The sequence below is a fragment of the Heloderma suspectum genome, chromosome 2 (genome assembly GCF_057233095.1).
Source record: "Heloderma suspectum isolate Gila_16-S chromosome 2, 16-S_ref, whole genome shotgun sequence".
In the NCBI taxonomy this organism is placed as follows: Eukaryota; Metazoa; Chordata; class Lepidosauria; order Squamata; family Helodermatidae; genus Heloderma; species Heloderma suspectum.
In genome coordinates this window covers 51,278,724-51,303,936 of record NC_139459.1, presented here as the reverse complement: position 1 = coordinate 51,303,936, position 25,213 = coordinate 51,278,724, and the positions used below count along the sequence as shown (strand labels likewise).

General features: G+C 39.8%; 1 protein-coding gene across 6 annotated transcripts in view; it reads left to right on the top strand.

Moving 5' to 3' along the window:
- Positions 1 to 24,947, top strand: part of BDP1 (BDP1 general transcription factor IIIB subunit) — an 80,656-nt gene extending 55,709 nt beyond the window's left edge. For 4 of the 6 annotated variants that reach the window (XM_084833517.1, XM_084833516.1, XM_084833515.1 and 1 more), the window contains exons 26-42: positions 88 to 310; positions 1,297 to 1,511; positions 3,393 to 3,774; positions 5,188 to 5,292; positions 7,019 to 7,052; positions 8,311 to 8,394; positions 9,222 to 9,564; positions 10,059 to 10,222; positions 10,678 to 10,831; positions 11,354 to 11,528; positions 13,531 to 13,582; positions 15,117 to 15,312; positions 15,797 to 15,998; positions 18,208 to 18,250; positions 18,708 to 19,002; positions 20,865 to 21,111; positions 22,257 to 24,947. In XM_084833517.1, coding sequence (XP_084689643.1) covers positions 88 to 310; positions 1,297 to 1,511; positions 3,393 to 3,774; positions 5,188 to 5,292; positions 7,019 to 7,052; positions 8,311 to 8,394; positions 9,222 to 9,564; positions 10,059 to 10,222; positions 10,678 to 10,831; positions 11,354 to 11,528; positions 13,531 to 13,582; positions 15,117 to 15,312; positions 15,797 to 15,998; positions 18,208 to 18,250; positions 18,708 to 19,002; positions 20,865 to 21,111; positions 22,257 to 22,379 — 3,037 coding nt within the window. In that variant the 3' untranslated portion in view covers positions 22,380 to 24,947. The remainder of the gene's footprint in view (positions 1 to 87; positions 311 to 1,296; positions 1,512 to 3,392; positions 3,775 to 5,187; positions 5,293 to 7,018; positions 7,053 to 8,310; positions 8,395 to 9,221; positions 9,565 to 10,058; positions 10,223 to 10,677; positions 10,832 to 11,353; positions 11,529 to 13,530; positions 13,583 to 15,116; positions 15,313 to 15,796; positions 15,999 to 18,207; positions 18,251 to 18,707; positions 19,003 to 20,864; positions 21,112 to 22,256) is intronic. The other 2 variants (XM_084833520.1, XM_084833518.1) reach the window with 1 other exon arrangement.
- The last annotated feature ends 266 nt before the right edge of the window (positions 24,948 to 25,213 follow it).

Below are 25,213 nucleotides of genomic sequence, written 5' to 3'. Positions count from 1 at the left end.
GTATATTTGCAAAAAAGATGTTTTCAGGCGTACCTAAAAACTGGAATGATTTCAGTATTTTTTGTTGCTTTTGCTTTTTTTGGTTAGTGATATTTTGCCCTCTCAAGAAAAAGGTCAGTCAAAAAGCATAAAGCCCACCCAGCTCATGAGGGGTCACCTTCAGAAACCAAAGCCAAACCTAGTCCGATCTGCAAAAAAGAAAAAAACTTCTTTAGAAGGAGAAGCCAGCACAGCAGGCAAAAATGGAAGAGATATAGAAAATGATGCAACCCTAAATGGCAGCAAATCTGGAAAAATATCCCCAGGAACGGTAAGTACTGATCGGTCATCCTAAATCATGGATGGCAACTTGTGGCCCTACAGATGTTTTGGCCTACAACTCTCATCCGCCCTCATGATGGGTAGGGCTGATGGGAGTTGTAGGCCAAAACATCTGGAAGACCACCAGTTGCTCACCCTGTCCTAAATCATCTTCTGATGGTTTTTTCATTGCTGGATTTGCAGGAACAAGCTGAACATCAATTTACTTTTGTATGCTCTCTCAGACCATCTTTAGTACCATGTGGACATATTTTATAGAAGCGATCCGTTTGAAATAATGCATGAGACCATAGCTTGGCTGCTACAAAGTTCTAGTTTGAACATGGAAAACACTTCTAGTTATACACAGGGTGTTTCTCTGATTTCCCCCATCCCCCCACCCCCAATGCAGCCTGCCACGCCACATTGAACACTGAAATTTGTACTGTTGCTGGCTTTTACTCTGGTTTTTAATTTGGTTTTATTCAGTTTTAAACTTAAGGTTTTTATATTACGTTTTGCTATGTTATTGTATTTTATGGTTTTAAATTTTGTTTTGTGAACTGCCCAGAGAGCTTTGGGTATTGGGTAGTATAGAAATGTAATAAAACACACAAACAAATACTATTTTAGAAAAGTCCCCCAACTCTCAGGAGCAGCTTTTCAGGGGGTGCATAAAGCAGCAGGGGGAAGGAAGTGGCAGGAAATTCCTGTTCTTTCAGCAGAATCTGTAACTGGGTTCAAAGCCCTTGGGACTGGCTGGCCCTTCTTAATTTTAAAAAGGTGTTAAATGGAAAGCTTCCTTCAGTGTAAAACAAAGATATATGCTGCTTTAATGACATTTAAGAGTTTGCAGTATTGGCCTGAGTTTTAACGAAGTAAGTTGTCTGTTTTTGTCTAAAGCTGGGTGAAAGGGAGAAAAAATTTCAAGTTGTCCATAAAGGATACTAAAAAGTTAAACATTCTTAATGTGGTACATATTTCCTTTGTTTCCAGCACAATTCTAGAAATTTGGTGGAAGCTGCATCATCTTCTGAATCTTTGAGGCAAAAAAAATGTATAGATGGCATTGAGGCAGTGTCGCTGACAAGAAGCAAGGATTCTGGAAAATGTGACTCGTCAGAGTGGTCCTCAGAAAGTGAAAGACAAATCCAGAAAGAAATCTCTAAGCTCCCTTCTGCCCAGGAGAGAGCATCTGAAACACTAAAAGGGTAAAAATGCACTTTGAACATGATCTTTTTTTAAATGGAAAGGTGGGATATGCATGCTTTTATGAATACATAAAACTAGAATACTTAATCTGTATAGGTCACTTACAGTGTCTTGCATAAGCATTCATCCCCCCTCCTGCCCTTTGACTTTTCCGCATTTTGCTGTGCTACAACATGGAATTAAAATGGATTTAATTGGCATTTTTACCATTTGATTTACACAATCAAATACTTTGAAAGTGCAAAATATTTTTATTGTGGCACAAAAGTTAATTAAACAAAAACAAGCTGACATTTGTTGGTTGCATAAGTGTTCACCTCCCTGAGTCAATACTTGGTAGAAGCACCTCTGGCAGCAATTACAGCTGTGAGTCTTTTGGGGTAAGTCTCTACCAGCTTTGTGCATCTGGATCCTGCAGTTTTTGTCCATTCTTCTTTGCAAAATTGCTCAAGCTCTGTCAGGTTGCATAGGGACTGTTGGTGAACAGCAACTTTCAAGTCTTGCCACAGATTCTCAGTCTGATTGAGGTCTGGGCTTTGACTGGGCCATTCTAAGACATTCAGGTTCTTGTTTTTAAACCCTTCAGTATGGGTTTTGGCTGTGTGTTTAGGGTCATTGTCCTGCTGGAAGATGAACCTCTGCTCCAGTCCCAGGTCCCTAGCAGACTGAAACAGGTCTTGCTCTAGAACTGCCCATTATTTGGCTCCATCCATCTTGCCCTCAATCCTGACCAGTATCCCAGTCCCTGCCGATGAAAAGCATCCCCACAACATGATGCTGCCACCATCATGCTTCAACGTGGGGATGGTGTTCTCAGGGCTGTGAGCACTGTTGGCTTTGCGCCACACATAGTGTTTTGTGGTGAGGCCAAAAAGTTCTATTTTGGTCTCATCAGACCACAGAACCTTTTTATACTTGTTTGCTATGTCTCTCACATGCCTTTTGGCAAAACCCAAATGGGATTTGATGTTTTTTTTTCAGCAATGGCTTTCTTCTCTCCACTCTTCCATAAAGCCCAGCTTTGTGGCGCATCCAGGTGACAGTTGTCCCATGGACGGTTTCTCTCATCTCAGCTGTGGGCCATTGGCCTCTCAGTTGCTTCTCTGACTAATGCCCTCCTTACCTGGTCACTGAATTTTGGTGGATGTCCTTCTCTAGGCAGTCACGGTTGTGCCATATTTTTTCCATTTTGTAATAATGAATTTGATATTCATTATTACAATCTCCAGGGGAAGTTCATAATTTGGGATTTTTTTTATAACCCAACCTTGGTTAGTGCTTCTCCAGAACTTTATCCCTGACTTGTTTTTTTAGCTCCTTGGTCTTCATTTTGCTGTGTCTTTAGATATGCTCTCCAACAAACTCTGGGTCCTTTGAGAAATAGGTGTATCATCATGTGATCCTTGAACTGCACACAGGTGGACTCCATTTGACTAATTATGTGACTTCTGAAGGCAGTTGGTTGCACCACAGCTTATTTAGGGGTGTCACAGCAAAGGGGGCGAATACTTATGCAATCCTGACTTTTCAGCTTTTTATTTGTAAATCATTTTGTAAAATATGTAGTTTTTCCCCCACTTCGACATTATGGACTATTTTGTGTAGATCAATGACAAGAAATCCTAATTAAATTCCAGGTTGTAACACAACAAAATGTGGAAAAGTCAAAGGGAGGTGAATACTTAATGCAAGGCACTGTAATGCAGGTCCCTAAAAGAAGATACGTAAGCAACAATCTTGTAGTTTATGAAACTTGCCTGTCATCTGGTATCCCTTTCTTTATACTGGAAATATAATTATACATCCTTAAGGCTTGTTCCTTGCTTTTCCACCCTTTACAGTCAATTCTGCTTTATCAAAATATCTTCTTTTATCCTTAGAAAACAACCTGGAAGGACACTGAAACAGAGGAAAAACATATGTGACTCAAGGACACTTCCCACTTCTGAATGTGAGAACATCAATAGCGAAAAGGTGAAGCAGCACCAGAAAATTAAACCAAATGTTACCAGAGGCAGAAGCTTAAGACCAGCCCTTCGTAAGAAACCCAGAAAAGAATATGGAAGTTCAAAGGTTAACCTGGTGACCCTTAGGGCTTCTTCTCAGGAAGAAGATGATGATGGTGATGATGATGACTTTGAGCCAGACTATGAAGTTGAATGCTTTTCACCAGAGGAAGTCAATAAAGCTCCAGTGTTTGTCCCCAAAGGGCTTCGGTCTCCCAATCCAGTTCCTGTGCAGATTGAGGAAACTATGGAAGAGGTAAGCAAGAAATCCCTATAAAGAGATGACTGCAGGTATAATGTAGAATATGCCACTTCATTCCATGTTTCTGATTGGCCCTACTTACAAGTGCTGCTCAGCATATCTTTCCAACCTAAAGCAATAAATAGTAGACCCCAGACACTTACTTAATACTTAATAATCTTTAAGTATTAAAGATCAGGGATAGATTAATGGAAAAGACAGTTGAAAAGTCATTCTGTCTTGAGAAAGACAGTCTACATTGGGTGGGCAGAAGGTAGATTGAGATCTACTGGTACATCTCCGGACAATTTGTGATAGTTCAACAAGAAAGATCAATAAGACTCCTTTCCCACCATAAGTTAGGCTGCTAAAATGAAGACCAGGAGTGGATTTTTGTGTGAGAGGACTGTGAACTTGGTTCTGGTATTGAAAACAAAAGGGCACCTGTTCTTTAATTCTTAGTGCATGATCTCCCTTCCCCACTAATTTGCACCTGATCCCAGTTGCTGGATCTTCAGATTCAAGTAAAAAACAAAGTAGATCCTGAAAGCTTGAAGTCTGTCCACCCCTGGTCTACACAATACAACATGAGTGAATGTTAACCATTCAATTAAGAACCTGAAGTTCTTTTCCATGGTCTGCATTGCTGGAAGGCTGGTGACTTGCTCACAAGGTCCCTTCTGCAACTATTTGATGTGACTGGATTCTCCAGCCCTCTTTCCCATTAGGAATTGCTCATCTTAATATTGTTATATGCTTCGTTGCAGTTCTAACCTGAAGTATATACAATCTTTTGCATACTTGCTAGAAGTATCATTTGAGCTATTGCATAAACTCCTTCGGAATTGTGTTTTGAGAAGTCTGAAACTTATGGCACTTCTCAATTCTTTTTGAAAATATAGACTGCGTTTGGACAATCATGGCGGGGGAAAGGAGCCACTGTGGTTTCTTTTCTCTGCCCTGTGCATGCCATGTGTGCACCGTGCATGCGACTGCCATTTGCAGAATTACCCGTGACACCGCATGGGTTGCCGTGTTGTTTGAACCTGGCGTGGTGTGCAGCAGGAGTGGTTTTTTACCCACCTCACATCCCATGGCTTGTAGCAGGGGTTGCGGGTGAGTAAGAAGCCATCCCCGCTGCACACCGTGCTGGGTTTGGACAACATGGTAACCCGTGTGATGTCATAGGTAATTACGCAGATGGCGGTTGCATGTGTGGGGTCAGAGAAAAGAAGCCATGGTGGCTTCTTTTCCTCCTCTGATCATCTGAACGTGGCCATAGTGCAGCTTCAGTTCAGATATTTTTTAAGCGTGCAGAAAACAATTGCAATATACATAGGGAATCTGTTAGATTCTTTTTGGGGTGTGGGTGGCTTTTTAGGGACTACTAAACTGAGTTGTCATGCTCCCCACCCCCGCCTCCAACAGCTCGAGATATATGAGAATGTTGCAGATGACCCATATCCACCCCTCGAACTGAATATAGTTGCTCAGCCTGTGATACAGGGAGGTAAAGAATTGTATTCACAAGTTGTAAGTATTATTTTTATTTCCCTGTTTATGATATATACTTTATTAAAACTTTATTTTCTCTAGTGTTAAATGTAAGCATGCCTGAGTTGGTCAGAATGAACTGTTAAACATTAGAAGTGTTGAGAATGAGATCTTGGTAACACCTTATGACTGTAGCAATTTGTCCACCACCATGTTCCTTTCATCTTTGTCACTCCCCACCTTGGAACTGCTGCTGCCCCTTACTTGCCACCGTTTATTTTACTTATTTGTGATATTATATACCACTAAATATAATAAAATCCCTCAGCATTTCACATATAAATATTAAAATCACATTTAAAATGCAATATTAAAAACACAACCTTAAAAACAATTCTAATTACAACAAAAGCAATGCAAGGAGCAGTAAGATGGAGTGGCATGATTAAATTAATTACAGCCCAGGGAAAGCCTGAGTGAACAAGAGTGTTTTCAGGAGGTGTTTCAAAGATGCCACATTTTCTGCCTCCCGAACCGCACAAGGGAGGGTTTCTGCTACCAAGAAGGCCCGCCGTCGGGGTACTACATGGCAACAGTCAGTTAGTTTTGGAATGACCAGCTGTGAAGCAGGGTTGGGCAATTTTGGACTTGGGGGCCATTTTCACTCTCTCATGGGCTGCTGGATGACCCAAAAATATTTTTTAAAAATATATTTTTAACAAAAAAAATTGAGTGCCCAAAATTTATCTATCTATTTATTTAAAACATTTCTTGGCCACCTTTCAGGGCAGAAGCCCTTCCAAGGTGTCTTACAGCAATAAAATACATAAAAACAGTTCAAATATTAAAAGCGCTAAAAACACGAAAACAACAATAAAAGCCAACAATAAAACCGGCAACAACAACAGTGGCAATAACAGCAACCGCAGCAGTCATATCACGAGATGGCCAGAATAATATAATATGTTTTCAAGGCCTTCTTAAAAGTCTGCAATGACAGTTCATGGCGGACCTCCAATGGCAGCTTGTTCCAAAGGCATGTGGCCACTGCAGAGAAGGCCCCTTATGTGTGATCACCTACCTGACTGCTCTCAAGGGTGGGCAAATGACAAGGGACAATTTTTCTGATCTTAAAGTGCAGGCAGGCTGATATGGGTGAAGGCGGTCCTTCAGATTTAGCTAAATTTCACCTTTTTTGGTGCTCTGTAGTGCTCTGGATGATGCCCATGGGCTGCGTGTTAGCCACCCCTACTGTAAAGGCCTGTCAACTTGAGCTTATATCTTCAGTGTTGTCCATTCCATCTTTATCTGAAGAGTGTGCGTGTGTGTGTGTGTGTGTGTGTGTATGTGTGTAAGAGGGTTTTATTTGTGACAGGAGTCATAACTGATCATTTTATAGAAATTGCTATTGAGTAATCTTTTTTAAGAGTCCTTGAACACAAAGTTGTTAGCAGCACTGATAATTACATTGAATTTGTACTCAAATAACTGCACCCTTTCTCACTATTCTATTATTTTTATTAAAGCAGTGACACAAATCACATCTTAGTGTTACTAGAATTCCTAATTTTAATATAGGCATAGCTGTTTTCTTCAGTGTACACTCCCCATCTCAGTATTTAAGTTGGAATCTTATCCCTTGTTTATGGAGACTTCTAATTGTCACCAGCAGTGCTAAGTGAAAAATGTAATCTGCAGAATTTAATTTAATTGAAAATAACATTTAGAAATATAGTAGTTGACCTGTGTTTCTTTTATTCCCAAGGTTATTACACCAGAAGAACAAAATAAGAAAACAGGTAAATGGTCCAAGGTGTAAACATCGAACAAGTGAATGCATCAGTCAGGTCTCCCTCGTCAAACATGTGAATTTTAGTAATACTGATCTTTTTTTAAAAACTGTTTTTGTTTGATTTTAAAGACCCCCAAGTCTCTCATTCACTAAAATAACCAATAAGAGAGCAATCCTATAGTCCTTGGGAGAATGTACCAGGGACCATAAGATTACTCAGAAAAACCCTTACAAAGTTGGAGACAGTGCTCCGACCTCAGAAGGGGAAGTTGGAGATCTGACCCCCTTCCCCTGCCCCCTTGCAGCTGGCATGGAAAGAATCATGGCAGCTGCTATCCGAGGTCAGAGAAGCGATCTCAGAGGAGGAGGAAAGGGGGCATTCTGGTGGCAGGGGAGGAGACTGGAGATGCCAGGATATGATTTATTCTGAGCCTCCTCCAGCCTCTCTCCCTCCCCCTCCAAAGTGTCTGTTGAGCAAAAACTCAAAAGATCAAAGGACTGGGAGGCGAAGATAGTTTCCGCCACTTCTCCTCCCCTGCTGGTTTCAGCCCAGCAGGGCATAGGAACCTCGGAAACCTCCGAGCTCAGAGGCTTCCAAGCAGTGAGACTAAAGGATTTTAGCCTTCTTCTAAGGCTAAAATCCTATGCAATCGGGGTGGGCAACTGGTCGAAATTCCTGCCACCCTCAGCCTAATTTCAAAAGCCCCCTGCATGTGATCAGTTCAGACTTCTAGCAAAAGCAATCTCTCCCTTTCCTGGCAGCCAGCTGTGTAGGAAAGAAGAGGGAGAGAGAGAAAAGTGGGGTTGCAGAAAGAGAGAAAGAAGGGAGTGGCAGAAACAGAATGCAAGAAGGGGTGATTCACCCACTTTTGGCTCTGGCCCTCACTGCTGGATTTGGCCCCACTCACCATCAACATGCAACCCCTGACAGATTACTGATGAGGGTATGCAGCCCTTGGCAGAAAGAAGGTTACTCACCCATGATATACACACTTACCTGGGAGTAAGCTCCATTGAAAACAATGAGACTTCTGACTGGATATGTATAGGATTGCACTGTAAAATACGTTGAAACCACTTTGGGATTGGTAGATGAGTGATGCTGAGTTGTGCAGATGTTTAAAAACTGCTTCTGATATCGAAGATGCTCCAAAAATTTTTCTCTCTCTTCAAAATTAGCAAAAAGCCATTTTGGGGGGTGTATTAGGGAAACGTTAATGGTTTGTTTCTTTGTTTATAATCATACATATGAACACTTTTTTTAGGGATTAGTGATGGAAGTACTGAAGCAGCCATGACTTTACTTGCTATGAGAGATCCAGTGTTCCAGATAAACATCAGCACCCAAGGTATAATCAGAATTATCATATAGCGCTTTACAACTGTGTGTGTGTGAGAATAAAACTATTATAAGACATCAAAACAAGTGTTGAATAAATCCATTGTTCTAACGCTATGGAAATATAACATCTTGTTCTTCCTCATGTCTGGTCCGCTTCTCTCTTGCGTTGTGAGGAGAGCTAGGCAAGCTTTGTGCCTCCAAGCCAAAGGAGGCACCTTGGTTGGCTTTGCTCTGCCTGGGCTTTTCCTAGCTGGAGAAAGCCTTGCCCAAGCAAAGCCAACTCCCTGACCAAGGTGCTGGCTGCAGGAACAAAGCTGGTGCTGGCTGCAGGAACAAAGCTGGCACCTCATTTGGGGACCTGGCTTCACACTACCCAGGAAAAGCCTGCATGGAGCGAACGACAGAGGCACTGGCTGGAAGAGCTCTAGATGATGCTTCGGCCAGAGACACAATGATGTCAAGGGCGGGGGCCTGCCTCTGATGTCACACCCTGGTGTCATGTGGCTCCCAGCAGTTTCTGAGGGGAGACAATCCCGTCCCTGGACCCAGTATGGTTCCGTAGCCCTGCAACATAAGATTTACAGATTTAATTAAGCAGTAGAACTTATTCCAGTTGCGGAATTTTGAGTTTCTAATCTCATGGGTGCTTTTATTGCAGCATGTTATAGTATAATTTAGTGAAATCTACTTAACATTTCAAAATGTAATGTTTTGGAATATTGAGTCACTAGAAGTTTAAAAATTGGAATGTTCCCATTGGAACAGACATACATACATGAATATATACAGAAATTAAAGGTATATTTTTTCAATTTTTTCTTTTTGTGAAAAAAGAGAAAACTCAGGAATTTCCCAGTAAAGATGAACTGAATGTTCCTGATAGCTTTCCAGATAAGCATAATGAAGAGCAAAATATCGTCCATTATAATATGGCATGTTCTGCGCTTTCAAAATATGAACTGGTTTCTTCAGATAATATGAACAAAGCTGCTACAGAGGATCACAGTACTGAACCCTCAGGTTTGGAAGATTGCTTACAAGAAGCAACTAATGTGTCACGGCCTGCATCTTCAAAAACTGAACTGGTTTCTTCACACAGTGCAAATGAAGCTGCTCCAGAGTATCATGGTACACCAGTTTGGGAAGAATGTTCACAGGAAACAACTAGAGTTGGAAGGTTTGTATTGCTATACTAAACATATCAGATATTGTTTAGTTAAGAATCTCACTTATTCTTTAGAGTATGAGTATTATTACCGTGATATCTTGATATTTCATAGTTGTTATTAACCTCTGCCTGCTGTTCTCCACCCCAAGTTCAATTTTCTAGTCATCCCATCTAAATACATTTGACAGTACAATGAAGGAGCCATGTTCTGTAACCTGAATACTTTTCTTTATGCTAGGTCTATGCTTTGAAATGTTAAAGATGTGTAGGGTTAACTTACACAGTGGTCAGGAACTAAGCACCTCATCCTTTCACAAGCTCATGCCCGTGTTGTTATATCTGATAATGGCAAACCTACCATAAAATGCTCTTAAGTGGAAGTTTGAGATGGACTACCAAAGGAATTCCTGTGTCTTTTCTGGCCAAGATTTGTATTACTTTTTCTGTCTGAATGTTAAAATCAAGAGTTGAGATCATTAAGTGTATATTCTGTTTGTTTACAGTGATTTATCTTCTTCCAAAGGAAGTAAAACATCCAGGCTAGCAAGATGCAGATTTCCTAAACTCAAACCAAATCTTAACAGAGGCCTGGGGCTAAACTGGAATGTCCCACAAAAATCTCTTGGTCTGAGTTCAGGTGTGGAGCAAACAAATGAAATCCAGAATGGTAAGTCTTTTCAGTCCTAACATTAAAATAACTAAAGAAGCATGGGGTGAAGATTGTTGGGTGCTTGTCTGGTTTTATTATTTATGGCTATCAACAAAACTAAGATTGGGTGTCCAGTTTTTGAAGAATGTCTCCCCCTACCCCACCCCTGAAGTTTATGGGCCTTGTGTACCAATTCCATTAGTTTCTGCATCATTGCAATATACCCATATTTGTTCCTCCACTGAGCAGTAGTAGGTAGTTGACTGCCCTTCCAAGACAGCCACATGCAGTTTTGCTGCTGATTATGAGCTCTTTGTAGCGAATAAAACTCCACATCATTTCATCCTCCGTATATCAAGAGCAGTCAGGGATTAAGTGAACTATGATGTCCTGTCAGTGTTTAAACTCATCCAAAATGGTATAGGTGTTTTTGCAAGCTATACTAAGCGGAATTCTAATGTCTAAAATAACAGAAGAGAAAGTGTCAGAAAGTGCTATGGAAGAGCAGAAAGTTGAACTGGAACAGAATTTCAAATTGGATGAACTAGCTAAGAGCAGCTTTGCAGAGAACCGAGATTTACAGCCTGGAAGTGCTGGCCCTGCGATGCAGATGAACAACACGGAAAGGTACAAACTCTATTTCTGTTTTATATGCTAATACATTTAGCATCTCTCTTGGGTGCTCCGAGCCAACGTGCTTGAAATATGTAGAGTGTTCTATAAAATGGGGATATATGCAGGATGAAGATCACCAGAATTGTTGGAAACTTACAGTTAAATATGGTTGGTTGGTTTCTAAATAGTATTTGTGTTCTTAATCTTTATGTATTAATCCTCTTCAATTTCCCCCAAGTAATTTTTGATGCATGAGAGTAATTGAACATCTTTCCTGGAGAGGACATATTTAAAAAACAGACATTGTATTCCTTACCAGCTGAACATATTTACATTTACTCATTTATTAGTGTATTTATATAGCCACCCTATAACACAAATTTTCTGGAGTGTTTAAAGGTATCTTCATTCACTTTGAGAAAGAATGATCATAAACCTGCTGCCATTTCTTTCAAGTTATGCAGTATAAAAACATTTCATAATATTTAAATGGTAAGCATTTTATAAAGTTAAACTATGTTAATTTTTCCAAAGAGAAAACCTGGTAAGAGAGACTTGGGAAGTTGCATCAGAGTTAAATGCCCCAAAACTTTATCCAGAAGCAGAAACTTGCCCTCCTGAATCGCCAAATGACCCCAACACAAAAATTAATGTCCAAGCTCCTGGTCCTGTTGAACACCTACAGTTGTCTACAGTTGTAGTTCCACAGGTAAGAAGTTTTGGTTGTTGTTTTACTTAACTGAAATAGCTACTTCATGGGAGATAAGAAAAGGGGAAAGTTACTACAAAAAATAAAAAGTTATGGCTATTACAGTAAATCTACCATATTCAGTAGTCAATTCTGGGTATATCTAATACAATTAAGGCTCAGTCCTATGGGATTGCTGCTCACTAGACAGAAGCCTCCAATCTCTGAGGCTTCTGAGTATCCTGTGCCCTGCCAGACTACTGCCAGCATGGCAGGAGGAGTAGTGGAGGTGATTTTTGCCCCTCCATCCTCCTTTGCATTTCCCCCCTCTAGATGGGCCTCTAAGCCTATCTAGAGGAGTCACGCTGTCAGGGCCTGGTTGGAGAGGCCACAGGATATAGTAGATCCCAGCCTTTCCTTTCTCTGCCCCCTGAAATGCCCCTTTCTGGACGTCTATGAGGTCATCGAAGGTCGCTTTTGCAACCTCGGAAGCAGGCACCATGGTTCTTTCTGTGGTGACCTCAACGGGGAGGGATGGATTGCATCTCAGGGTCCCCCTCCTGAAGTTGTAGGAGTGTCTACAGCTTTGCAAGGAGGAATCCAAAAAATTCTATGTCTCTGGGATGCTCTTCCAGGGACTGTTAGATTGCTCCCTTAGGGCACAACCCTATCAGGATAGGCGGCCGCCTCTGAACTTGGAGGCGACCGCCTATCCAGTGCAGGGCAGGAGAAGTGCAGAGGGGATTGTCCCCTCCGCACTTCAGCCGCCCTGCATTCGTGGCTAGAAAGCTGATTTTGGCTGTCTAGCCGTGGGAAGTTGGAGCGGGGTGTGTGTGGATGCTGGACGCCGCATAGGAAGCGTTGAAACGGCACTTCTGGCCTCCTCACCCCGGCACACCCCCAGGAACGCCCCGTTTTCACCACTCCGCACTCCTCTTCTGAACATGGAGCACGAAGCTGATCTGTGGTGCCTATGAGGCAGCACAGTAGGGGATGGCGGTCGGTTTTCAGGGAACCAACCTTGGGGCATGGGCTCAGAAGTCAGTTCCCAGGAACCGACCTATTCTATGGCTGTCTAGCTGCTGACTAGCGAACATAGGATTGCAGCCTTAGAGAGTATGTGTGTGCATATGTGTGTCTGCAGAAATAGGACATCACTGTTTGCATGCATATTGTCTGTGTAAGGTCTTCTCTCTCTTCCCTGCTCTACCCCTTTTCTAAAATTTTTTAGTCCTTTTCTAAAAATGGTTTCTGTGTGCCAGTTTGTTGCTTAGCAGCTCATCTAGTTTACCTAAAATATTGCTTTGAATTTGGACGCCTGATTAGATTTTTTCTTTTTTTGACTAATTTTTTAGTGGTCATCTACACTGAAAAGACATGTTCTTCTGACAAATGTTTGGACTAACTTTTTTGCTAGCTATTAATGAGAAAAGCACCATAGGTAAAATGCCATTTCTGAAGCAGCTCTAGGTTCTGAGGTTTTGGATGAACAATGCAATAATTAGAATAGTTTAGGGTACAATCATATGCATGTTTAGACAGAAAAAAGTCCTACAAGAAAAATGTCCTACATAGGAATTAAGGAATTTTTTCAGGAATGTATTTTCTTTGAATTATGGAGCCATCTTTCCTGTGAGTCATTTTTGGCAAAAATCATGCTACAGGCCAAAGTTATTTGTTTCTAAGTAGTTATAAGGTAAATTTATAGCCACAATTTTATTCTTGGCTAATATTACATAAGTGGTGTCATTCAGAGATTCTTCATATTGGGTTATAACTTTTGCCAAGTCTCATGTTTCCTTCTTGCTTCATTCTTTAGTGGTATCTTTTTTGGAAGAGTGGGCTATTTTTATTTTTATTTATTAAGGTGTTTGTACTGTGCCCTGACAACATGGATAAAAATGTAGTTCTTTAAAAGCAACTATCAAGACATTTTCATAGTTTTATAATCTCATTTATATTTGCTGAGCACTGGAGTTATTTGGCATGTTTAATATTTTAATTGTGATATTTTTATTACTAGACTGAAGCAAGCAAGCATTCTAGTATTTCAGCAACCACAGAGATGACTGCAGGTATATTTTATGCTATTTTACAATCAAGTATTTGGTGCTTTTGGGAACTAGCTTTACATAAACAAAATTTTCATATGTAAGTTAGACTAAAAGAAGAGAAACAAATGCAAATATGGATCAACATTTTTAAAGTTATTAAATTCTCTCAGATTGAGGCATGCAGTGCGTTTAAAGGGTAGTACTTTAATGGTATTTTAAAAATTCTTGTGGTGAGGACTTGAAATAGTTTAGGGCTAGTTGTAACTTCATTTGCTGTGTGTGCAAAGTGAGCGCATGTGTGAACCGCCCCAGAAATCTGAGTTGTTGAGGATCAAACAGCCCAAAGTTTTAACCAAACAACAAACCATAGGTTCAAACAATTAGGTTGTTCCAGGTTCATACATTGCATGAGACAATCTAGGAACAGGGTGTTTATGAAAGCTGATGCTAAGCAGAAGGGGCGAGTGCGCGGAAGGCCGCTTGCGTGCTTGCTTGCTGCCCCGACAACCCATGGTTTAAACAACCCATGGGTTATCGTTATGTACCAACTGGGCCTATATGTCCATATGTTGGAAGTTCAGTGGGATATACAGTCAGGGTGTCTAGGAGCAATCCTCCTCCCACCCAACACATGTAACAGTTAAGTTAATCAGACATGGCCCTTCAACATTTTTCATAAGACTTATTTGTGCTCATTTATGTGAACATAGAAGAAGGTACTAAGAGAAAAGCTACTTTGGGAAAATAGAAGCTAGATGCATTGAATTCAACAAATGTTTTAAGACATGTTATAAGCTGTCTTGAGTGTCTTAAAAGTGGGATATAACTATTTTAATAATAAAAAATTAGAACCAGCACATTATGAAACCCACAGGCATAGTTTCAGTCATATATGATTAAAGAAGACACTTGGGTTCCATTTTTGTTTGGCTATATCTATTATGATTGGCATTGTATGTGTGTATTACAGCATACATACAAGAATATATGTTGTAAGTTATAGAAGGCTTTATGAAGCATATAAAAATATAAAGCAATGCACACTTCCGTACAGAGCCTTTCCCATCATGGAAACAGATTATGCAACACTCTTCCCAGAGAAATTTATCTGGAACCTACATTACCTGCCTTTAAGTGGACATCAAAAGCTGTATTAATCTCTGGCCATTTTTTAGGAAATTTTCTTACATTTATTTTATGCTCTTCTGTTTCTGGTCTTGTTGTTTCTATTGCTTTTAAATTATATTTTATTTTGCCATATTGTTTTATCGTAACATATTGCAGGCTGCCTTGAATGAGCATTTTGCCTACAAAGGCAGGATATAAATGTTTATATAAACAAATAAAACTTACTTTTAAATAAATAAGCAAATATTATCTAGCTGAACAAGGAGCAACCCTAATTTCTTCCTACAGCACTTGCATTCCACTTTACTTGTGAAAACAAAGAGACATGGTAGGCTTTGGAATAGAATACAGTACACAGAATTATTTTTAAGTTTTTATATTGTTAATGTCTTGTTCTCCCTGCCCCTCCCCTTCTATATTTTGATAGTGAGTGGTGGCAACAACGGATATCCAGTTGTAGAGGAGCCGACATTCATTTTAACATTGGTGGAAATCTCAGCTGATCCAGGGGATTGCGGTGGTGTAGCTCCTTCATTACAACAATCTTCTGAGGAACTGCTTCCAGCACCAGTATTTATCACCCCAGATAATATGGGTTCAGTGGAACTGACACAAGCAGACAGGTAAGTAGTAATATACTTCAGCATGAACTGATGTTTATTCTTAGAATTTCTTAAGACCGGAGACAGTAGGACCATCTCCCCTTCTATGAGCCAAAGACCTGCTCCTCATCTTGCCCTACTGGCCCAACTTTCTAATTGTATCTGGGATCCTATTAAGATGGGAGGTTGTTGGCTCTGCCAAGTAGAAGTTAACTAAATGAGTTAACTAAATTGTACTCCTTATCTTGGTAAAGAGCAAAATGATTCTCAAGAAAAGGAAAGACTTTCAGTGTAAAAAATAGTATTTTACTGTTCCAATCATGCAGTAGTTACTTGTAAGGAAATTCTGTGGATCTCAGTGGAGCCTCTTCTAACATGTAGAGGTTGGTGAGCACTGCAGCCTTAAATCTGCTTAATTTTTTCTGTTAATAAGAGTTTTTTTTAAATTTGAAATTAAGTTTAAATCTCAGTGATTTCATCATTTTAACATGGCAACATTGTACAGCATTGGATCCATAACAGCTGTTGAAGACAACACTAGAGAGAGAGGAGGATTGCAGGCAGCTTCATCAAAAGAGTTGGAAGATCTGGGTTCAACCTCTTGGAAGTATCTGAAAAGGGGTGCTGCAGCTCTTGAAGGAAGTGGTGATCCTCCTGAGAAGAAAAAACCTCTTTCTACATGGGAATACCTGGAAAGCTCTGATAAGGTCAGAGATTAATTTAGAGAATCACAAAATATACTGAGAATCTTTTGGGTCTGCTGTCTTTCACCTGAGTGAAGATAACTTAGGATGCCTCATGAAACAATTGTGGGAAAGCTCTTCTAATATGTCAGAGCATTGTGTTCTGGTGGCACCAACAGACACAGGTTCATTTCTAAGTACTGTGCACTGTGATGAAACCCAGAGTGGACCTGTATCATTAGCTGCAATTGAAAACAGCATGCTTGATTTTCTGGGAAGTTGTTTTAACAGCTTCCTAATGCTTACTGTATGGTAGTGCAATGCAGGTCAATCTGAGACATGTATTTTGTTGTTCAGTCATTAAGTCATGTCTGACTCTTCGTGACCCCATGGACCATAGCATGCCAGGCCTTCCTGTCCTCTGCTCTCTCGTGGAGTGTGCTCAAGTTCATATTCATTGCATTGGTGATGCTATCTAGCCATCTCATCCTCTGCCGTCCCCTTCTCCTTTTGCCTTCAATCTTTCCCAGCATCAGAGTCTTTTCCAGTGACTTTTCTCTTCACATTAAGTGGCCAAAATATTTGAGCTTCAGCTTCAGTATCTGTCCTTCCAATGAGCACTCAGGGTTGATTTCTTTTAGGATGGACTGATTTGACCTCCTTGCAGTCCAGGGGACTCGTAAGAGTCTTCTCCAGCACCACAATTCAAAAGCATCAATTCTTCGGCGCTCAGCCTTCCTTATAGTCCAGCTGTCACAGCCATACGTTACTACTGGGAAAACCATAGCTTTGATTATGCGGACCTTTGTCGGCAAGGTGATGTCTCTGCTTCTTACTATGCTGAGACATGTACAGCTAGGGAATAAATTCCAAAGAATTAAAACTAGTAGTTCAAACCTTTCATTTAGGAAGCCGGAGAACAGCTTTTAGAGGGTTTCATTAGAAATGAAAACTGGCTTCTGTTATTTATACTTATGTTTTGCTTAATTTGGAAAATTGCGTTAAGTAACTGTAAGTAAGTAAACCATTACAAAAGTGAGAGAATGCAAGGTTTAAATAAACAGTAAAATGGGCAAATAAATCTTTACAGAAACATGTAAGCAACCTAGGGACTAAATACAAGAAAGCTAATGGGAAACCATGAAATAATAAAAGATCAGAATAGATGACATGACTTTTTTTTTTCAAAAGTACACAGACTGGGACTAGCAGAAATACTAAAAATTGCCCATAATAAAGTCAAGGGCATAGAAGGCTATCTAAAGCTAAAGCCAGTGTGAAACTATGTGTTTTCCTCACTATCAGGAAGACAATTTCTGTAAAATGTGACTAGGATTCTTGTCTTTTCAATAACTCTGGAAGAAACCTATTTCTCATGGAGTGGATTACAGGACTATGAAAAAAGGTCTTCTCAATCTTGCCTGATGTGCATGCACAAAACGACAGATTACATACTGTATTGCAGAATCTGCTCTCTAAAAATCTGGCATTGAAATCTGAGAAGTATGAATATTTTTCTGAAAGACCTGGTTATAGAAATTAGATAGTTTTCCAGTCCATGTTTGTCCCCTGGTTCTCAAATGATTAAGTACTATATTAGTTGAGGCCATGGACAACAGCTCTTGCATTTTTTAGTTTGCTCCTAAATTCTGCTTTAACTGCCTAGAGTAGAATCCAGAAAAATAATTAACTGAAAAAGCAAATTAACATTATCTTAATGGTCTTCTGATATCAATGTTCATGACTGTTGTTGTTCAGTCGTTCAGTCGTGTCCGGCTCTTCGTGACCCCATGGACCATAGCATGCCAGGCCTTCCTGTCCTGCGCTCTCCATGATAAGAATTACTAAAATGGATTTGGTCATCAAGCAAACTTTTGGAAGAGCACCTATATTGAGCCCCTAAATGTATGATAGTTCTCACTCTGAGATGGTGGATCTTGCAGACTATTCATTATTTTACCCTTTTTCTTAACTCATATTTTATCTGGATACTTTTGGGCACAGGCTGTATTAATTCTGCCTTACTTAAGGCAATGAGGCCCTGTGATTTCTGATGAAATTCCATTGTAGAATGAAGCCATCCACCACAACACTGATGGAGCATTAAGAAGCTTAAATCCCATTTTGTTAATTCAAAGCTGGAACCAATTTAGAGAAGCAACTGTATTGCGCTTTTGAGACATACATCTAAAAAGGAAATTATTTACTGATTTTCCTATTTCCTTTAACGCAGGAGACCTCACTTGAATTAAAGTGTATACCAAGGAAAGCTGCTGGTAAGTGAAATTTGTTTTCACATATAAATATTAACAAATATACTAATATTCACATACAAACTCTCACATGATACATATGAGTTTTGTAAATAGCTTTTAATGTAACCCAAAGAGTTTCTGAGGATCATTCAAGTAAAGTTTGGTAGTCCGTTTGAAACTCTCTCCCCTGTTTTAAAAGCAGTTTGTCATGCAGCGTAGGTTTGGGAGTGGGGGTCTTGTTTGAAAAATATGTCTAAAACCTGTAGGCTCATGGAACTAGTTGGGTCCTGGGAATGCATTGATGTCAGTGAGTATCTATGGGAAGATGTGCCTGTGGGGAAATAGCAAATGGGTTACTTACACAGGGTAAAATGGAATTCAGTTGCAAGCTCAATAGCAGGTTCTTTCTTTTCTTTTTTCTTATTTCCTTCCTTCCTTCCTTCCTTCCTTCCTTCCTTCCTTCCTTCATCTTTCTTAGAAACCGCCCCAGAAAAATCAAACCTTTCAAAGAAGAAAATCTCATCTACCTCTAGACCAGTACCTGAAACGACAGAGTTACAAGTGGAAGAAAGAAAGCAGCTTCAGCCCTCTCTGAATTTAGGGGCTAAGCTGCTTGATGAAGCAGCTAGTACAAGTGAGCAAGTGTCAAGAACACTCCATGCAGGAAAAGGAGAAACAAGTGAAAAGCAAAGAAACTTTGTTGGTTCTTGTAAATCTGTACAATCAGAGCAAGTTGGAAGCACAGCAGTTCTTCCAAAAACACCATTATCCAGGTACCTATCAGCTGTTTTTATTATGTTCACACACACCCCCATCCCGCTTTTATTTAACATTGTAGTGTGGCAGAAAAAACAACATACCCCACTTTAGGGCTGCTAGCCCTAAATTTAACTGTTGTTGTTTCTGGGAATAATCTTGTAGTAGCTTTGAATCTCTCTCTCTGCAGCCACGTTTGCTCATTAACTGTGTGACCTGGTTTGCACGTAATGCAGAATTATGGGCTTATTAACCCATGAATTCCCAGGCATGAGTGGGAGTGAGCATACTGCTTCTAGCACACTCCTTACTTCCACTTTCAGTTCACAACTTATGATCGCCCCATTTGTAGGTTGTTAGTGTGGTGTCTGAATCTGGACACTCTGGATGGTTTAGAGGGCTGTCTTCATGAACAATTTGGTGCAAAGCTACAGCAGTCTGAAGTCCTTTGCAACAGATGACGTCATCATCAATCCGCTGTCAACCAGCCGCTTCCCTCTTGAAAAGCTGCATTTTCTGAAACACCTTTTACTGACTTTTTTTTACTGAAAGCAGATCCCTGGCAGTTTTGTCAGAGTGGGCCATGTCTCCCCCACATTAAATCCTGGGCATGCTTCTGTGACCTGGCAGTGACGTGGTCAAGGGGGTGGGGTGCCCCATTCCCTTTGTTTCCCCAATTGAAGTACTTTTTCCCACTGAGAAAATCCCCAAAAGCGCATTAGCAACCCCTAACATTACCACAGTAGTGGGGACACTCATTCACCTTAGGTAGCCTGCTTTTAATCTTTAACATATCCCCCCCTTTCTGTCCATGTTTACTCAGAAGTAAGACATAAATCTCACTCCCCTGCAGTGAATCTTTAATGTATCTCTATGCATTTGGAGCCACAAGTCTCATGTACAAACCTTTTCCAGCTTCTCCAGGGTATTTTGCTAAAGCAGTAAAGGGTTAAAGGCTAACTTTAATAACTCACCCTAACGTGCTCTTTTGCTTCTCCAATGCTCTCTTAAATCGCCATTGCAATCTTTTGGGTTTACAGGAGCTTCTCATTGTGAGCAGGGAGAAGGAGAAAGGGGGGTGGGGTTGGAAGCAATAACTCCATGGCAGAGTGCTGGAATGGGGTTAAATTGGGGGGCTGGGGGGGGGCCTTCAGATGCTGCACTCCAGAATTGGGGATTTTCGCTTCTTAAGGCAAAAGTGCACACATTGGGGAAAAGAAGGGGGGAGATAACGTAGTAGCAGGGGGAGCCTTCAGAATTGTGAAGTAGTTGCTCTCCATTCATAATAATGTAGTAGCAGGGGTGAACCTGGACAGGGGCAGGAAACAAGCCTCTCTCATTGGATGAGCAGCCCCTGCCAGGTTGATGATGTTCAGTTCTACTCCCCCAAACCCACCTGGAAGTATGTTCCTTTCAAGCGCTGTGTGACCCCTGAAAACCAGATTTTAATGGTACAGTACACTTGGCTTATCTTTCTTTGTGTGTCCCTGACGTACCAAAGCCGATTCCATGAAAATTCGGGTAATACTCCAACGCTTCTCATTCTGTTGTCATGAAGATCCCCCTAGGTGTTCAACAACCCAAAGTTAACCTACAATTTGTTGTTGGGTTAACTCTAAGATCTGACTTACCCTGATTTGCTGCTAAAATGTTTTGCAGGAGAGTAAGTAGAATGCAAACCCAGTGCAAGTAATAGAATAAGTTTATGCTATTCACTTGAACACATTATCAGATCATTATACATAGCAAAATAGTTAATCCAGACCTGTTGGAAATCAGTCTCAGGAGGTCTTAATGTTCCTGTGTGTGTTATTTTTACTATTGTACTTACAGTACAATTTGTATTGAACTGTACATTGATTTTAATTGTTTTGAATAGGTCATATCAAAGATCTCTAGGATTTTTACCTTTAATCTGCAAAAATGACAATATTGATGAAGAGGTAGCAACTAAAGGGAATAAACAGTCTCTCCAAAAAACTCATAAAGTGGTGTCCGAAAACACTGTTGGATGTCCAACTTTGTTCTCAAGAGACAAGAGCAAAGAGTTTCAAGGGAACAATTCCTTTCCATCAGCCATTTCATTGCCTTCCAAATGTGAGATTAGAGGCTCTTCTACTGTTCAGGTATGGCTGATTATCTTTGCAAGAGAATCTATTAAATGTAAGTGTGCTGAACTCTGAAGTGCAGAGATGCCCGGTTCTACATTTATTAGTGTGTCCTTCATCTCTTTTGTGTTGCACATGGAAAGGTGCTTGTGTATTTAGGCCAGATTTATGTACACATTGTTTTACCTCATGATTAATAGCATTTAGGACTGCAAAGTCTGCTCAAGTCAGACGCTGCTATGCTAAATGTTTGACCAAGTTTTGTTTTAACCTATTTATCAAAATTGGATGGTTATTTGCTTTCCACAACTTCCTTTGACCTTTGGTTTCTTGGTTCTATCAGAGGTACTAAGCTATTTATATACAGTGAATTCTAGTTATAGCATCCAGGGTTGAAGTGAACAATTCAGTATTGTCCTCAATATTGCCCTGTAGCTGTGTCAAAAATTTACCCAAAGAGGAAAAAAAAAACCTGTTTGCTTTTATTAGTTAAAATGTATCATTGTGTAGTCTACAAAATGTTGTCACCATGTGTAATTCAGGTGCATGGACCCACCTGTATATACTCTGTGGCTTTACGTCTTGAGAAAGCAATGCTTGAGTTGCTTCTGATCAGTAAAACTATACATGGTACAGGCCAAACCTCTTTAGTTAATACATAAGTCTCATTGTATTGGGTTGGATCCAAAGTTCCCCTGAGTGGAGTTCCCCTTATGGAAAGAGTGAGCCTAGAGTCTACTAACAGAAAGGAGAGAGGCAATATTTGCCAATTTCCCCTTGTAGCCTCCAAAATCTGCTCTGGTGGATTAGGAGACTTTCCAAAACAGTGTGGAAGGTGGTGCCAGGGCCTGCAGTGGGGAGGGGAAATTGACAAAAATTGCCAATGTTCTGTCTACTGAGTGGTGGCCTCCAGCATTTACAGAAAGACTCCCTCTCTGAATGGAAGGGCACCTTTGGATCCAACCCAGTGATTTTTAAAAAAAACTCAAGATGTCTACAGCAGTATGACGTATTTAGAAAATCATATTATGAAACAGATAAGCAAAATCACATGCTGCTGTGTGACTGTGTTCTGAACCTTAGCTGATGTTCGTTTACTAGGCATATACTTAACAGTAATAGATTTCCAATCTGTAAATATAATCTGTTTGTTTTTATTTTAGGTTTTTTCTGAGTTATCTGAGAACGAAGGATCTTATAAGAAGCAGGAAAAAGAGGAAGGGCCAACCAGGGTCTTAGAATATTTCTTTAGTGATATTTTTATGGAGGTGGATAATTCAGAGTAACCTAGAAACTTACCAGATGTCTGACATTCAAGAACCCACTGTAATAGCAATGTAATACTTTGACCCATCATACATTCTCAATTAGCCCTTACATTTAGTGCAATATAAGCAGTCTTACTGGAAGATGGAATTATTTTTCTCTTATTCTGAATAATCTGTCATTTGAAGAAAAAAATACACAATATGTTAAGTTTCAAGTTATATTGTATCAGGACAGAAGCTGATCTATGTTTTATATTGGTAAAAATATCTTCTAGACGCATGGCTATGCTTTAGAAATACAATGGAGAATATCTGTATGTCCACATACCACTTAAATATAATACTTACATTTGTGGAGCTGGCTGTAAATTATCTTTACTTCTTTTTGTGAAGTAAATCTTTATAGGAGGGGGATCACTTATCTCTGTAAATAAGCAAATTCTGAACTTTTCAGTGTCATAATAATAATAATTACATTAAAATATTTTATTGGCTTTTAAAAATGTATTTTTATAACAAATGCATATGTGAATTGGTTCAAAAAAAGTAATGATCAATTCATTTTAAATGTACAGAGATAAATGTGAAAAATATTTATGTAAATTAAATGTATAGAAAGATAACTATGTGAAGTGGAGAGAGCAACCCTATGGTTCCTTGGAGAGTGTCCCAGGGACAATAGGATTGTTTGGAGTCGCCTTCTGGAGGCCGGGACACTGCTAACAGTCTCTGAGTTCCGATCCCCTGCCCCCGCTCCCTCGCAGGTGCCCCAGAACCATGCCGGCTTCTTCCTGAGGTCACAAATGCAGCCTTCGAGGGGGTGTTCTGAGGGGAGGGAGGAGGAGAAGCCATGATACAAGAAATCCTATGACCTGCCCAGCCCCAGCCCAGCCCAGCCCATGCTAGCACGCCCTCTCTAGATGGGCTTAAAGGCTCGTCTAGAGGAAAAACATTTAAAAGGACAGAGAGGCAAAAATCACTTCTGTCAACTCCTCCTGCCAGCAGCGGCCTGAATAGGGTATTTGATACTCAGAAGCCTCTGAGATAGGAGGCTTCCTTGTAAGGAGAGCACAATCCTATAGATTCTGTCCTGGAGATAAAGAGGAATTTAACGTTTCCCCAGTTCTAAGCACTAATTTGAAATGAAAAGCTAACAACAATGAAACACAGCTTTTAAAAGTTTTTTAAAAACATGTAACACCACTGAAAAGGAGAAATTAAAAGTTAAAGTCAGGAGTGAGAGAGTAAGATCAGCTCCAAGACGATAAATGGATAATATTATGAGTGATTAGTTCTCCCCCCACCACTATTATTATCTGATTAGGTTTGTGTCTCTATCCACCTGTTTATAGACTCAGTAGGTCATGATTTTGCTAAAAGGCACATCTTCCATTTGTCATTGTTAGAAACCTGTCTAAATTAGCCACGTGGTTCAGTCTGAAAAAGGTGCCCTTTAAGAACTGCTGTCTCTGCAGTCTTCGTGAGGTAGTGATTGGATCCTAAATTCTGGTTATTTCTTCTACTGGTATTAGCAATCGGAGATATTTTTTCCATAAATATTTATTAATATATGCAATGTCTACGAAGCAGCTGCCCTCACCTGCAATGGTTCAATAATGCTACAATATTTGTATAATTAAGTAGCTACTTCTCTTTCCTGGATAATCTGTTTTGTGCATATATCATCCCAAGACAGAATTATTGATACTATACATTTTCTATGAATAGCATTACAGACTCTTTTCACTTCCTACAAAGACCATGGGTTGGATGCAGACTTAGAGTATTGAGCATTGAAACAAGTGGGACTTGTTAAAGGATTTTAATGGATCCACTTGGTCTGGATCCAACCCAATTTATCGTAGTTATTAGTAGCAAATCAATATATTAATTATCAGGCTTAACAAACCTTGACAGATTTTGTATTATCTGAAGGAACCCCCCCCCCCCCCATAGCTGACTTCACGTGAATAATTTACCAAATGTAAACTTAAGTCAATGGGTTCGGAGAAACATTAACGTTTTTCAGTGGTAAAAATTAAAGTGGAATCATTTCTAGCATGGAAAAAGTGTGTTTCTTCATGTTAATGCATGGAGGAGGTATAATAATAGTACTATAATAATAGTACTCTCAAATAATGTACTCTTAAAAGACTACTGAAATAATGAAAAACTTGCTCATTTAACCTGCTGGAATGATTTTAGATTGCAATGCAAAACAAATTTATTTTTCAGAAATCATATAAAAGATAAACTGAGCTATAAGGTGCCTTAACTTTCTTTGCTAAGTAGAAAGGACAAGAGATCCTGTTAATTTTCACTGTAAACCATGTTCTCGTAGTTAACGTTTTTAAAATGTCTTTAAAACAAGCAGGTTTCTCTCTGGCTATGAATATTGTATATATTAACAACAGAAGGAAATTGAACATCCTGGGTTAAGGAACAGAGTTTCATTTCCATTAAAATGTGATAAAAGTTTGATACACATGTTTTAATCGTGTGTAATGTTCATTTGTAAGCTTTCTGTTTCAAAGAAAGCGGTCCTGTTATATATGTAAATTATGTAAATAAATACTTTTGTATTATTTACTTGTAAAGTTTTTCTTTAACAGTTGATGATTCTGGGTTCAGTGAATGATACTAGAACCTAGAAGTGAAGCAAGTGTGGATCTGACAGCCCCTTCAGACATGTCAGTAAAGATCCTGAAATGATTAAATGTACAATTTGCACTTACTCTAATTGTTTTTGTTATAAGCACAAAAACAAACTAAAACTAGTTTTAGTGCCGAATTGCAAGTAATCTAGCCTTGGCGGATCCCAAAACTAAGTATCACAGCTGTGCTCCCTGTTT